Genomic DNA, 16712 nt, shown 5'->3' with positions numbered 1-16712 from the left:
GAATACTCACTTGTAAAGTCATATCAGATAACATGTTTGCTTCTATACATCTCAGGAACATATCATCTTTCCATTTTATCAACAGTATCTTCATCATCACCCCCATTCATTTTTCCATCTTCACCATTCATTATACGTATACGTAGAATTAACTTGTCGGCATTGTCATCATTAAATATACAATTGAGATCATCACCAAATCCTGCATTGATCTTTTCAGATATAGCTTCCATAGTCAATTTTTTATCTAAAATAATTTATGTATACATTATTAATTACTTTTAATCAATAACACATTTAGTTTCATTAAATACCAGTCATTCTTTTTCTATCCAACTCAATTCGCAACAACCATGGAGAAATTCGTGTAGGATCAAAATCAGGCATTTCATAATAGACATTTACAAACTCTTGATCTTCTCTAATAACCGTATTTTGAGGATCAGGATCATAATAAATAGCTGTATTTGCTGTGACTTTACGCAATGTTGTATGCTCAAGCCGACATAATACGTTTTTAGCCTTTTCAGCGTCTCTAGCAGCGGCTCCAGTTAAAAATACAGTTAGTGAGGGGGCTTTGGGCTTTTTACTTATATTAATAATTTCCTAAAAGTTAAATGACAACATTAACTTACTGATAATAATAATTGTAATAAAAAAATTACCTTTAATCTGGGTACTCCTAGAGTTACATTTTTTGAAGATACACCAGCAAAATGAAAAGTATTCAATGTCATTTGAGTAGCAGGTTCTCCTAAACTTTGAGCAGCTAATGCTCCAACCATCTCACCGGGTTGTGCCTGAAAAAGCAATAATTAGTTATTGGTGTACATATGTGCTAGGATTATAAATAGGGCCTGAATTTAGATGGTCTAAAAACCCTACAAAATGTAAAAAAAAGCCGCATTTATAACATGAAAAACAAAACAAAAAAAAATAGCTCTAAAATTGCTTGCTAATGACTTAAACATTTTAAACTGTTTGAGTTAATAAAATTATTTATTTATTATTAAATTAAAAATGACAGTTTATAATCATATATTAAGTTGACGTAATAGACATAAAAAAAAGGTGTGCTTGTTTTTGTTGATTTGTCGAAAATATAAAAAAATAGTGACAAATAATTAACTTGTAATTTTTCTCTCAATTTTTAAAATAATGTAAAATTGTCATAAAACTTCAAATATAATATAAATATTTTAATTATATTATTCATCACAACACCATTAACAATATTCGGAATATTAAAAATCGCCTCTATTCAAACCCAATAAACTTGACCTGTTAATCAATCATAATCCGTTTTCAAAATTAAAATCCATCAAACCAAATTCCTTCAGTTTTGCCTGGCTTTTTCATGTAAAAGGCATTTTTTTTTTATCGACAGCAGCCCCCTTTGAAATTACTTAAAAATGCAAAAAATGCAAAATTAAATTTGTTAGAAATGTCTATGTTATTTTAAGCTAAGAGAGCATCATCTATGATATTCCAATAAAAGATGCAATAGTCATCAACATCAGGGCCCTAATTAATATTAAAATTTTCAAAAATACTAACCTGAGCTTGTTTAAACCTATTTTCAATTTCACCAACTAACCATTCAAATGCTTCGGAAGAAAGGCGGAAATTTTCAGATACTAATTTAGTACACAGAGTAGATCGCACCAAACATTGAAACAACAAAGTTGCATTTTTATTAGCTTTCTTGCTCAACTCATCTTCACCAGCTACTATGACACATTTGTCCAATAGCTTTTTAACTCCTGTAATCACAAACAAAAATATCATAAATACATTTTATTAGAGAAATAAGAAATATGATTAATTTTAGAGAACACAATAATAGATATTGTATGAGACAAAATATTTCACAGGCCAAATGACAACTAATTAGAATATAAAATTAAATTGGGAGACGGATTGGCTGAGCAGACCAAGGCGTCGGTTGCGACGCACACCAACGCCGGTTTTATCTCGGCTACGGGCAGCATTTTTCTTCGGTCAGTCGCGGTGTCTAGAGAGAAAGGCTGCTATCCCCCACCCAGGCATGGTAGATACTTACGGGTGCCCACTTAAAAATTCTGCCAAACACAAACACAAAAGTGTAAAAACTCACAGTTCTAAATCCTACCACCACCACAATACAACCCTACCAACAGCTAATGGCCATAGATGTCGGGCTTAAGGATCAATAAAACAAATTAAATTATGTAAATATAATATTATTTTAGTGATATGACAACATTTTTAATTCAAGCTTTTCAGTAGTATTGTAGACTGTGATAGGTATCTCTTCCACTTCTGTTAAGCGGGTGACGTGGGAATTCTATAATAGTTGTAATATAATTGTACGGGTTTAAAAAAAGGTAAGCGTCTTTAATAGAAAATTCCACGGCAATTTTTATGTTTCAGGTGACACAAATACGATATTTAAATGATTAAAAATTACAAGCTTAAAATGAGTTTGCGAGCCTCAAAAACAAGGAGGGCCGGCGAGCAGTGTGTTGAAGAGTCCTGACTACTACAGTGATATAATTTTAGTGCACCCTTTAAATAAACTCAGCCTACCAATTGTAAGCAACTAACCAGTGCTATGTTAAAAAATATGTTTGTATATAATATTATATGTTAATACTTTATTAATAAAGATATTGAAAGTATACCATTCACAACTTTTATAGGATTCAAGTCTGTTGGTCCTCGTTTATTGATGTGAAAAATTTTCTGAACATTCCAAATCATACGTTTTAGATTACAAGGTAATACTACCTTGCTTTCACCGGAAGGAAATATTTCTCTTAGAGTATCTCTGTCATTAGTTAATTGTTCCCACTCTTTTTCCAATTCAGCTACAGTATCATTACTACCCATCATATCTTTTAAAACATCCTCAGTGAATATTTTTCTCATATGTCTTTCATTTGAAACATCAAATTTAAATTCATTTTCAAATTTCTTGTGTGATGGTTCTATAGTAGCAATACTTTGGAATTCCACTGCCTCTCCGCAAAGACCGTCTTCTCCATAACGCAACTGAATCAACTGACCAACTGAATTACGTACAGTTCCATCATAGTGAACCATAACAGATTCCATAGCTTTGATCAAACGTCTTTGGATATAACCTTTAAGAAAAAATAAATATGTATAATATATAATTGTAACTTTAAAAAAAGATTTTTTTCTCCACATTTACCTGTTTCGGCAGTTTTAACAGCAGTATCAATAAGACCTTCACGACCTCCCATAGCATGGAAGTAGAATTCTGAAGGTGTTAATCCAGCCAGATACGAATTTTCTACAAAACCTCTTGATTCGGGACCATAATCATCTTTAATAAAATGTGGCAATGTACGTTTTCGAAAACCGAATGGTATACGTTTACCTTCTACATTCTGTTGACCTACACAAGCAATAACCTAGATGTAAACAAAAATTAAATTAATTAATAAATAAGAAAATAATTAATAGGACATTAGCATTATTAAATAATGTACCTGAGAAATGTTAATGTTCGAACCTTTGGAACCAGACACTACCATAGCTTTAAGACTATTGTATTCAGTCAAAGATTTTTTAGCAGAACCTCCAGTTTTGTCACGAGCATCATTTAAAATCCTGTTCACTTGATTTTCAAAAGTCTGACGAAGAGTGTTACCAGGTGTTGGCTCAAGATCCATATTATGGGCTTTTTGTATCACCTCTATTACATCTTCTTTGGCTTTTTTAATGGCTCTTTGAATCTCCAAATAAGTTTGGGGATCAGCAATAGTATCACCAATACCAATAGAATGGCCTTAATATAAAAGTTACAAATTAATTGTGAACAATTTATTTTGGTATGAAATAAATGGTTTATAAATTACCTTCATATAAAAGCCAGTTATTAACTACAGTCTGAATATTACCATAGAACCGTCCACATACTTCATGTCCCAATTCCAACATACATATATGAAGCAATGATCCAGCTGATGTACCTAAAGTCTTCTTACATAAAATTCCCATCACTAACTCCCCATGCTCAACCATTACCTAGAAATACACAAATATAGACAATTATAAAATTATGTTAAACATTTTATTTTATTTAATCAAAAAACAAAATTATGTCGAGCAATTAAATTAATAATTAATACTAATAATGGTTAATAGGTTATACTTATAAGTTATAACCTATTTATTATTTAGGTTTAATAATAATATTTAAAGTTCAGAATAACTATGGTATTTAAAATAATAAAAACCTAGATTATAAGGTTTTTAAAAAAGATTTGTTCCCAATATTTTGGAGATTATAGTAGAAAAAGTATTAAATAATAACATGCTATCATTAACGCCCATTGGTTTAACAAATAACTGTATAACTACTACAAAAATAGTAACAAAATGTATCTATTGAGAAATTAAAAAAGTACTTAGAAATGTATAAAGAAGTTTACTACAGCTGAAAATAAAATATGATTAGTGTACTAAGAATGTAATATTTGATTTAATTACAAAAAATTAAACAATTATATACGACTCTCGATTATATTAATTTACCAGTGTTTTGGAGATAATAGAAAAATTATTATTAACACTATTATTAACGAGAACTGGTTTAACAAACAACTGAATGTCTGAATGTGATGTTTAAAATTTTTTAATATATACATTTTTGGTCATTACTCTAAAATAATAACAAAGACTTAACAAGATCAATCAAAATATAATTTAAAATAGTTACCTAGAAATTTATAAATAAGTTTGCTACAACTTAAAATTCAACTTTTAGTTAAAATAATAAAATCTAATAAGTAATAAGTGTACTAAGAATGAAAAATTTGATTTAATGAAAATTTTAATCAAAAATATACCAATTTTAGATTATATTAATTTACCAGTGTTTTGGAGATAATAGTAAAATTATTATTATAACTATTATTAACGAGCACTGGTTTAATAGAATAAACTATATAATATAGCTACATTAAGTATGCAGTTAATACTTTTAATATTTAATTAAATTTTGTAAAAAGATCAGAATAATCATGGTATTTAAAACAAATAAAAACCTTTATTAACTTTTAGTTTTTTTCCCAATGTTTTGGAGATGATAGTAAAAAGTAATAACATGCTATCATTAACGAGCATTGGTTTTAACAAACAACTGAATGTCTAAATTTCATATTTTATATATTTTAATATGACTTTTTGATCATTACCCAAAAATAATAACAAAAGCTTAACAAGATTAATCAAAAGATAATTTAAAATAGTTACCTAGAAATGTATAAATAAGTTTGCTCTAACTTAAAATACAACTTTTAGTTAAAATAATTAAGTCTAATAATTAATAAGTGTACTAAAAATGAAAAATTTGATCTAATAAAAATATTAATCAAAAATATTCAAATTTAGATTATATTAATTTACCAGTGTTTTGGAGATAATAGTAAAATTATTGTTAAAACTATTATTAACGAGCACTGGTTCAATAAAACAAAAGTACACTCTGTTCAATGAGATAGCGCACAGCTTTTGCGGATGTAGACTGACCACCAAAAGCTCATTGGGGCCTCGTTTCCCGCTTCAAGAACCCCAATCGTGACCAACACAATATTATGGAAGTGCCACACGCGCAACTAGTTCTCCCTGATAACCGACAATTATAGTCATCGGCCAGTGGCAGACATGGACATGTGCAGACCAAACCGATTTTCATCGAGTCTGTTGTTTTCTCATTGAACAGAGTATATTTAAAATAATTAAATTTAGTTAATATTTTTATGTAATTGCTTACACAATTATCTATGTTATAGTATCTAATTTAGTATTTAGTACTTACCATCGATAAAAAGACCATTATATTCATTGGTAAATTGTCTGATATTTAACATTTATTAAATATAAATACAAACCTTTGTATCACCAGGTGATATCCATTTGTAAGGTCCATTATCCTCTTCATCGGGATGAGTGGAATGAGTTCGAATCATATTGACATTTCCAGGGATAATTAAAGAAAAGACTTGTTTTCCGGTCCACATTGGTTTTGGTTTTAATATACAAGGAGTTGGCATTTTTCCATCCCAGATGGGAAGATGCATTAATAAATTCATCATTTGTTCCTAAAAAATAAAATAAAATTGTAAAATCCATGTCATATATTATATACCTGTTAGACAACAGATAGGCGTGCCAGAGTTTTTAACATGTGGGATACAATTTAAATTTACCGTCCTCCCATAACCACTAGGAGATTAAATAACTATTTTTGAGTAATCAAAAATTTGAAATATCTCTAACTAATAATTAAACTTCCATCATATTATTTTCTGTGACCAAATCTATAGTTATCCAACATTAAGTTATCAAATGATGAAATCACCTATGACTAATGATAACCATACATCCAAACTTTGTTATACATATTAAAAAAAAAAAATATTATAAAATATTATTATTTAATTACTATAAATAAAATGTATATTTTCTCCAGTCAGTGCATGGAAAACGTTAAATAATTTATGTTATGTTTTTAGCAGGGCTGTGCACCCGAACGTAACCCGAAACCTGAATTAACCCAAATAAATATCATAACCCAAAACCCGTGTATACAAAACCGATTGAAAAAAACTAACAACCAAAAAACAAACGAAACCAGAATTATTGAAAATTAAGTGGCATATCAATTTGTATGTATTTTTTGCAACTAACGCGACTAAGAAGATAGTAGTGTGAGTGTGTAACGGATAACTAAATTTTTTTTTTGTAACCTACAAAATAATTAATTAAATATTTAAAAAAGATTTTGATGCTAGATGATTGTTTTATTTTATTTCACAATATTCAATGATAGACAATAGTAATTGTTTTGTCTAACATTCTTAATCAAAAATAAATATAACAAAATTACGTTCAGTTAAAAATTAAAATATGTAATAAGCGTGAACTTTCTTTTATTGAAAAAGGACTGAGTATCTAAGTACTAAGTAATAAGTAATAAACTAATAACTAATAAGTATTAATATTTAATTTAATTTATATTGTATATATCATATATTTGTATATATGATAACCATAACAATAATTATCACATTTTAAATCAATAAACACTATAGGTATCAACTTCGAATTTCTTTTATACATTTTTTTGAGATGATGAAAGTACTAAGAAATATTATGCTATCAATGATAGCCTATTATTAATGAACATTAGATTAACAAATAACAGAATATTACATTATAATAATTACTTAATTTTTTTTAATATATACGATTGTATAATCATTACTCAAAATTAGTAAAAAAAAACTTAACAAGTTGGGCAGTTGTGAATTAAAAAAAAAAAATTACCAACAAATGTATAAGCTTAAAATATAACTTTTAATAAAAATCTAACAAGTGTACTAAAAATATAATATTTGATTAAATTTAAAAAGTAAATCAACAATATACAAATCAATAATCATGATTATACTAATTTACCAGTATTTTGGAGTTCATTAAAATTATTATTACCAAGCACTGGTTTAATGAAACAAAACCATTTAAAATAACTAAATTTAGCTAATAATTTTGATATATATGTAAATATAAGGTTCAAAATTACTAAGGTATTTTAAAAATATATTACCCTTTATAATTTCTCTTCCAATGATAGCAGACAGTAATAAAATGCTATTATTAACAAGAATTGAGTTTTATAAATTATTGAATATTATATGATAGTTTATAAATTATAATAACATTATCAAATCAATTACCTTCTCAATAAATACATCTCTTTTTGTCATTTTCCTGATGGCTGTCAATGTGTCTTGTACAATTCCCATGACAGGTTTATTAGCTTGGGGAGTAATTATTTGCCTAGGAGTAATATGAATATTTTCTACTTCAGCTCTTGTTTCCATTGATTGTGGAACATGAAGGTTCATTTCATCACCATCAAAATCAGCATTATACGGAGATGTACAACTAATAATTAAAAATAAGATATTATTCGCTATTTATTATATTATGATTAATTTATAAATTTACCTTAAATTCATTCTAAATGTAGACCAAGGTAAAACTCTCACTCTATGACCCATCATACTCATTTTGTGTAATGTAGGCTGTCTGTTAAAAACTACCAAATCACCATCTTTTATGTGTCTTTCAACTTTATAACCACATTGCAAATGTAAATCTGAAGGTTTAGGATGAAAACGTAAATCAATTCTTTCACCATTATCACGTATAATGTACTTGGCTCCAGGGTACTGTGAATTACCACGGCGAACCAATTCCAGCATTCTAATAAATACAAAATTTATTTTATATGATTAATGCCGAATTGCAAAACAAGTCGATAAATGTATGGACTAATTAAAGGTCACTAAATCATAATTCAAGGACCATAAGCTCTTAATTAATTGATTTAATTTTTACGACATAAGTATATATGGTGATTCCTCACCAAGTATGCTCACCCCCATTTTCCCATTAAATAATGAATTTATTCAAATTATGTGTTTGAAATTTTTAAATATACTCAGACCATATTTTCAAATGATTGAATTTGTGTGTATTACTCAAAGAGTGTTTATGACAAACAAACTTCTATTTTTCAAATGAGAACCATCCTTTATTACAATAAATTACTTACTGGATAATTTTTTTGAAAACATTGATGTACCCATTTTTAACGAGTATTTTTCAGTTATTAAAATGTTTATACTATGAATAATAGTCCTTAAAAATAGTTTTAAAATAAAAAATATATATATTATTGAATCTAATATTTACTAAAGTTACTCGGACCATTAATACAAATTATAAATGTTAGATCAATATAAATTACAAAAAATTTTTAAATGACCTTAGTGTCCATAGCCTCCATATTTTTCAAATCCATTATCATGAAATTATTATCATTTATACACAAATTAAATAAATCAATAACTAATAGTTCAGATTTTGATTTTGATATGTCAAAATTTCCAGAAAAACTAAACAATTTACAGTAAATAAGGGTTAAAATATGGAGTAAGAGTTATCATTTGAAAAATAGAAGTTTGTATTACACAGGACACTCCGTACAAAAACCCAAGAACTTGAAAATATGGTCTAACCTAACCCATATTTAAAAACGCTAAAAATCAGATTTTAGATAACTGCATTATTAAAGACAAAAAGAGGGGGATGAGCATGCTTCGTAAATCATGCTTGGTAATATACAATGGAAAGTATTATTTTTTTTTATACTTACTGATCAATGTTAAATGGAGTAACAATCTCTGGAAAGGTCATGTTTTGAGCAATAGTACGAGGTACGCCAACTTCATCGATTCGTAAATTAGGATCAGGTGTTATAACAGTACGCGCAGAGAAATCTACACGCTTTCCCATCAAGTTTCCTCGGATTCTGCCTTCTTTACCTTTTAAACGAGCTTTAATTGCTTTTAAAGGCTTGCCAGATTTTTGCATTGCTCTAAAAATTTAAATAAAGTATAATTATATACTATAAAATGTACAAGTTAAATATTAAATTTCAAATGTGTACAAGCATAATGTGAGTTGACAAGTTAAATAAAATATGTTTGGGCCATATTATGTAAGATAATTCCCATTGTCACGCTATCGTGATAGGTATGCCGTACGTGTTTCTTAATATTTATTGTTTTATAATGTAATTTATACTCATGGTCGATGGGCTGATGGTTTAATTAATGCCTTTTTTAAAGATGGAATTATTAATTATTCATACGAAAAAAAATGTGTACATTTGAATTTGTTATTGTATTAAATTATCATTTTAAGGAAGTTTTAACATTTTTAATTTTTTTAATATAATATTCCAGTTTGTTTTTAGTTTTTGAACATTTATTTCTTACCATATAGATAAAATAAAAATGGGGGGGAGGGGTAGGAGTCTAGGCATATTAGTGCCATTTTTTTTTTCAGTTTCTCTCCAACCAAAAATCTCACGCCTCGCTACTGCTTTTGACTATTTCTGTAGCAGCATATATATTAACGCTTTCTTTATATTAAAAAAAAAACAAAATTTAAAATTAAATAATGTTTAGGTAACTTAAAGATAAAAAGCTTCAAACACCGTTCACAAAAAAGCACTTATCCCTTCAAAATTGGAATCTATGAAAATATTTTCATCTCTATACCAAAATCTTCAACTCCCTCAAATTTCAAACACTTTTTTGCGCCTATAGCTAACATCCTGCTAACAAATTATAGATATACATACTTTTTATTTCTATTTTATTAAGTGATTTATCTAATACAATATAGCCAGGTAGCCAGGTGATAGGTATTCCTATTCATATTGTAATACATTAATAAAAGGTTAGGTTTTTTTTTTTTTTTTGACAAAATTAAAAGAAAAACCATACCAGTTAAATATTAAAATGTTATAAAGTCGAAACAATACCTAGGTACTTCCATAAGTAAATGTATAAAATGTTGGAAATAAAAATGTATAATTAATGTTATAAAAAGCATTTAAATAATATGAGAAATTTCTTTTAATAAATAAAGGTATTCTATAAATTACACAAATATAAATTTACCTCGGTAGGCCAGGACTATCATTATCAACCAAAGTTGCAACATGGTATTGTAACATTCTAATGTTTTCGGCTATAATATGTGTAGCAGCACCAGACTGTTCATTACGAATTAATTCATTATTACACTTAATGATGTCAGACAGTTTATGAGTCAAATCATCCTATAATATAAAAGCACAATTAAAAATTGTATGGATGGTTACTTTAGTCACATAGATGAACTTACTTGATTTCTCATTGATCCAAACATAACAATTGCTGGACGTACAGGCAAAGGAGGAACAGGTAGTACTGTCAGTACCATCCAATCAGGACGTGCAAATTTGGGGTCCATTCCCATAATTACAACTTCTTCATCAGTAATGTGTTTTAAAATTTCATAAACTCTTTCGGCCGTAAGTGGTATTTTCTTCTCTTGAGAATCTTCATTGACATGCTTCCATTCGGCTGTTAAGTCCAAACCAACACGCCTTATAGTTGGCTGATAACGACCACATCCACCGTGACCTTGTTTCTTTGGCTATTAAAATAGTGGACATTATAAACAATTGCTTTAATCTTATAAATTAATGTATTGCATCTTAATTAATCTTACAGGCATATTTGAATCATTAATATTATCTTTATTGATGTCCAATTCATCACCTCCTTCACAAATATTTTTGCCTTTACATAAATCATAAACAAAAGCTAAACGTTTCCTCTGTTGTCCTTTTGATTTCATAACAATTTCTTTTACTTTGGGATGAGTCTATTAAAATATATATATATAATACTAGTAATAAACACAATGTCTTGTATGTCATACAGTTTAGGTAATATCTGTATAATATTAATATATTACTTTATACGTTCAATATACACCGTACTTACAGGGCTAACTAATAATTTGGAACAGTAAAAGCAGACACAACGTAGAATTTTTATGGCTTTGGTTAGAAATCCTATGTGAAATACAGGCTTAGCCAGTTCAATATGGCCGAAATGTCCACAACACTCGGTCATGTTACCTGTTAGATAAAAAAAAATTAATCAAAATAAAAATAAAACACACAATTGAAGACTTGAACACTATCACCAACCTGCACATGTTTGACATCTTGAGAAACGATCAATAACCCCTTGTCGGGGGTCCATGAGCCCACCAAGCTTGGGGCGTCCACCTTCCATCGTCTCTGCAAAACGAATGCCTCCTTCGGTGACGGACATGCGCCGCTGAAATGGTAACATAGTAAATAAATGTTGCAGGATTAAAATAATTAGTACATTAATGAAGGTTATACAATAATTCGTGTATACTAACACATTCGTCCGCAGATAATATACCAAACTGCACACGTTTGACAGTTCGGATTGGCGCCTTTGAATCGCTGGCTGCCATGACTATTGAAGTTTGTTTAACGTTCGTATCAGTTCATGGATTACTAGGATATTACCGATTTTCGCAAATATCACGGCACTAGAGCTTAACTATAAATTATTATGTAACGTGGAAAATAATAATTATAGTCTTACAAGGTTTAAATACGAGTACACGACGAAAAACTGACACGCCAACAGGTGAATCCGTCCACGGACCCCCATGCAATGTAGCATAAGACAAAAAGGCCGTTGCTCATTCAACGATAATAAATATTTATTAACAATATCAATTGACAATTATCTTTACGATTACTCGGACGAAAATCGTATTCAGTCAGTGTTCACACAACAAACGCGTCGAATACTCGAATGTGGATACTGGAACTGGATACTGGATAGTGGATAGTGGCACAAAAAGCATGATGCCACACGTCCCGCCACCGAAAGAAAGGTAAATGTTAAAAGGTAGTAGGGGACACTGGAACAGTCGGTATACAAGTATGAGTATATAGAAACTGTATAGAACAATAATATCTATATGTATACTTCTGGTTAACCAAAATAACAAACTTTGGTATACCATGTTACCATGAAGTTCAAATGGTCAATGCGTCAATACGTCATATATGATGTATGTACCACGATTTAAGATACACAGGTTACTCAACGACATACACAACAAAAGTGGTGCGCTTATATGTTGATTTCTAACAGCTGATCAACTATGTGAGAATAACTACTAGCGCTCCAATACATAATATTGTATATCTAAATTGATATATTTTGTAGTACCAAGAGAAATCACTATAATGCAAAAGCGCTAACTGTTATTCTTGCTATGACAAGATCGTTAATTTTAAGCATGAACTAAGATAATATTATCTTAGTTCATGATTTTAAGCGCACCAAAATATAAGGTTCGTTGAGTAACCTATATCTTATATCTTATATCTTAAATCGTGGTATGTATATAGGGTCGTTGAGTAACCAGGTCCTGTATACAATTTATAGTTAATACATACATATAGTTAACATATAGTTCACATATAGTTATCATATAATTTGCGGCAATCTAAAGACTATTCCGGCGGCAAGGGTTTTAGAGGTTAGGGAAAGGATTTAGATTGTCGACGAATTTTTAAATAATTGTTTAACTTTATTGAGTAAAAATAACACGTATAATTTTGTGTTGCTGTAGCAAGTATAAGTATAAGCAAGTATAAATGATATAATGAAAATTCTATTTCAATCGCGGACAATGGCAAGCGCGGAGCGGCGTGACAAAACGTAACGGAAAACGGGCACCGTGAAACTGCGACTGAGTGCGCGGTGACGTTCCGACGCCACTACGACCGCTGGGGAACAGACAACGTATTGTGGGACAACCGTCGCCACATTACTCCCCCCCAGCGAAACAAAAACGGACGCGTTTTTTGTTCGATGCAGGTTGCACCACTTCGCTGGCTGCGTAGGTGTGGTCCGCGGGTGGGTTGTCGTTGAGGATGAAAGCAGGTTTCAGCCGGTCCACTGAGATCCACGGCTGCCTCGAATGCATTTGAATTTGGAAGGCCTTCTCGCGACGGTTTAGCACAGCGTAGGGTCCGTCATAACGAGGCTGGAGCGGGGGGCGTTTGGCATCGACGCGCACGAACACATGGCTGGAAGACGACAGCTGACTGGGAATGTACACAGTTTGCGATCCGTGGTTCGTGCCAGGCGTCGGCTGTAGGGACTGCATTTGGGAACGGAGAGACCTGAGAAATTCGGGGGGTTCCTTTACCGTGGGAGTAGAGATGTGAAAAAAACTCACCAGGTAATCGCAGCGTTCAGCGTTGTACCGTACACGAGTTCCGAGGACGAGCAACCGAGCTCAGGTTTGACCAAATTTCGGAACGCAAGAAGGACGATGGGCAATCGTTGTGTCCATTGCGGAGAATCGTGCGCAGTGAGGGCGGCCTTCAATGGACGGTGAAGTCGTTCGACCATTGGCCTGCGGGTAGTACGGCGAACTTCGCAGGTGCTGAATACCGAACGACGTCATCAGCTGACTGAACAAATCCGATTCGAATTGCCTCCCTTGGTCGGTGGTTATAACATCAGGCACTCCAAACCTGGCAATCCACTGTGACACCAGCAGTTCGGCGACGGTGTATGCGGACATGTTTTTTATCGGGCCAAGCTTCCGGGCCAACGAGTGAACCGATCCACGCACGTCAAAATATATTGATGGTCACGCGACGGAGGTAGTGGGCCGACAATATCGATATGAATATGCCCGAAACGGCGATCTGGCAACGCGAAAGAGGCGATCGGAGAAATGGTGTGTCTGTGGACCTTACTTCTTTGGCAGTTTTTGGCAACACTCTTGTCCAAACCCTGATCTGCCGAGACATGCCTGGCCAACAATACCGGCTAGTTACTAATTTCACCGTTGCGTTGATACCCGGGATGTGCCTGATTGTGAAGAGCAGTGACTATAGTGCGCCGATGAATAGCCGGGACGTATGGCCGGGCCTTGCCGTGTGCGGTATCGACGTAGACCAACCCGTGTTCCGTCTGCTGTGGTAACAAGCGACACGAGGAAGGGGTGGAACCGTCCAACAACTTTTGTAACTCCGGGTCGCGTGCTTGATCTGCCGCGAACTGGCTCAGAACCGGAATGGTGGTGTTGTTGCATGCGACCTCTAATCTGGACAGCGCGTCCGGAATTACGTTACGTACCCCGTCAACGTGCTCGACGACGTGCACGAACTGCGCCAAAAAACTTATGTACCGTGCCTGCCGATCGCTATGTTTGTCGGACTTTGTCGCAAACATGTACAGCAAAGGCTTGTGGTCGGTACGTAGGGTAGTTTTTCTGCCTTCAATTGTGTGGAGAAAATGTCTGACGGCTTGGTAGGCCGCAAGAAGTTCCCGGTCATAGGTGCTAACTCCTGATTTACCAGACCCAACCGGACAAAGTACATTAACTACTGGGCCATTTAGAAAACAGTTGTTTAGTGAACCTATGTCTAAACGAATATGTCTTATTTCATAGCTCTCAATACAAGTTTGTTAATGACTTATGAATATTTCACCTAAAAATAGTCCGTCTAGAAACCGCACCTTCAACTTCAATATTTTCCAACAAGCATATTGCTTTAATGACCAATTGGGCCAAAACCAAACCTATGATAAATTAATAAATATTGAATCAAAAAAAATATAAATCACAATAATATTTAATAACTTACAAATAAAACGGTATATTTCTACTTTACCGGACACCCTTTTTTTTGCATTTTTTTTTAAACTAATGAAGTTAGGCACGCTGAAAACAATGGTGAAAGACCAAATTTGACGCACAGACTTAGTTTTGAAGTTACAGCTTATGAAGTTTGCTATTTTGCGATTTTCACGCTTTCACGCAACACTAGTTTACCACGCGCCTACTACGAATATTCATATTTTTTTTTTTTTATTAACTCTTGGTATATATCTCTATTATGTTGGTATTTTGTTACTCAGGACCTCGAGTTTGGTAACCGGAGCCGGTAGGCGTATGGATCCTCTATAAACTAATGTTAGGTACTCTAACTGGTCATCGAGTCTAGTGACCGGAGTCGGAGCCGGGCCACTATACATGTGTTATTTTAAATAACAAGGTTAAAATTACTTGTTAGGTCGTCCGTCTGCCCGCTGGGCAGGTATTCCCTCCTCCCCCCCCCCCCCCGCGAACCCCGATCTGTCCCTGGCAGGACCACGAGCTTCTAGAGCGTTACTAAGTAGACTACTGTATGAATTTTAATACTCATAAGCTCTCATTAATTATTGTTCTTTATTTAGGAAACATTTACCAGTTATGAGGAATACCGTCACAGCTTCACCCGTTATTGGTTGTTTATTTTGCTTCCGGACGATGAAATGTATAATTTTTCATTCAAATTTTATCGTTTAATGTGATCGACAAGTAAATATAAAAATGGTTAATGAAAACGTATTGAAATGTTTCTATTGCTATTAATGATAAATATATTTTCATTGAAAATAACTGATCCCGTGCACTTCGTTACACGTTAAATGTATCAGCTCTATGTGACTCAAACTTTGTTCAATTTTTTATTTAATATTCGGTGTATGATGTTCAAAACTTATCTTAACTTTTCTGTTACCCAGAATTATAACTCTGATTCGCAGCAGTATATTATCAGGTAGGCAATCTACCTGCGGTAGATCGCGGACCCTGTGCTGTTCGTACCCACACGTAAGTGTATGATTTAGCTCCAGAGTATCAAAGTTATACCAAGTTTGTGGTTTTTACTTAAGAGGACGTGATACCCACATATGTTGTCTCCGTCTTACAAGTGCGTAACATAGCAAATTTCACGCTCAGCAGAACACGTGTAGCTCCGTTAATTTAAAAACTAGAGTGAATTGACCTCTTATAAAATCTAAAGATAAGATTATTATCTAGGTAATTCTTTTTAGTATATTTTAATTTTAACGCGAGTTATGAGTGTTTTAAGATGTATAAAAAATTTACAATTTTAAAATACTCATAACTCGCGTTTTTTTTTTTTTTTTTTTTTTATTAGATAATATACAATCTATACCCATAGGCATAATGAGAATATGTGCTACATTATATTAAAAAAAAACATGAATAGGGTGAAGGAAGAAACCATCCAGTGATCGCACTTCCTTTTGCTTAAGTATTTGTGTAACTAAATATTTTTTTTTTAATTGTTATACATTTTTTTTTTTTGTTTTCCGTTATTCATTAAGCAGATCTCTGCACCAGGTTTCTTTAAAGACGTC

The 16712-nt window shown here is 32.0% G+C and overlaps 1 protein-coding gene across 1 annotated transcript in view; it reads right to left on the bottom strand.

Annotated features, from left to right (window-relative positions):
• Nucleotides 1-12349, bottom strand: part of LOC100162326 (DNA-directed RNA polymerase II subunit RPB1) — a 22967-nt gene extending 10618 nt beyond the window's left edge. The window contains exons 1-17 of the mRNA XM_008189458.3: nucleotides 11857-12349; nucleotides 11636-11768; nucleotides 11427-11563; nucleotides 11149-11304; nucleotides 10780-11073; nucleotides 10554-10714; nucleotides 9239-9460; nucleotides 8026-8283; nucleotides 7752-7962; nucleotides 5904-6113; nucleotides 3867-4035; nucleotides 3498-3796; nucleotides 3197-3419; nucleotides 2664-3125; nucleotides 1558-1763; nucleotides 666-800; nucleotides 315-606 (exon numbers count right to left, since the gene is read on the bottom strand). Coding sequence (XP_008187680.1) covers nucleotides 315-606; nucleotides 666-800; nucleotides 1558-1763; nucleotides 2664-3125; nucleotides 3197-3419; nucleotides 3498-3796; nucleotides 3867-4035; nucleotides 5904-6113; nucleotides 7752-7962; nucleotides 8026-8283; nucleotides 9239-9460; nucleotides 10554-10714; nucleotides 10780-11073; nucleotides 11149-11304; nucleotides 11427-11563; nucleotides 11636-11768; nucleotides 11857-11934 — 3646 coding nt within the window. The 5' untranslated portion in view covers nucleotides 11935-12349. The remainder of the gene's footprint in view (nucleotides 1-314; nucleotides 607-665; nucleotides 801-1557; nucleotides 1764-2663; nucleotides 3126-3196; nucleotides 3420-3497; nucleotides 3797-3866; nucleotides 4036-5903; nucleotides 6114-7751; nucleotides 7963-8025; nucleotides 8284-9238; nucleotides 9461-10553; nucleotides 10715-10779; nucleotides 11074-11148; nucleotides 11305-11426; nucleotides 11564-11635; nucleotides 11769-11856) is intronic.
• Nucleotides 12350-16712: the final 4363 nt, after the last annotated feature.

The sequence above is a fragment of the Acyrthosiphon pisum genome, chromosome A1 (genome assembly GCF_005508785.2).
Source record: "Acyrthosiphon pisum isolate AL4f chromosome A1, pea_aphid_22Mar2018_4r6ur, whole genome shotgun sequence".
NCBI classification, from domain to species: domain Eukaryota; kingdom Metazoa; phylum Arthropoda; class Insecta; order Hemiptera; family Aphididae; genus Acyrthosiphon; species Acyrthosiphon pisum.
This window is presented reverse-complemented; position numbering and strand designations above follow the sequence as displayed.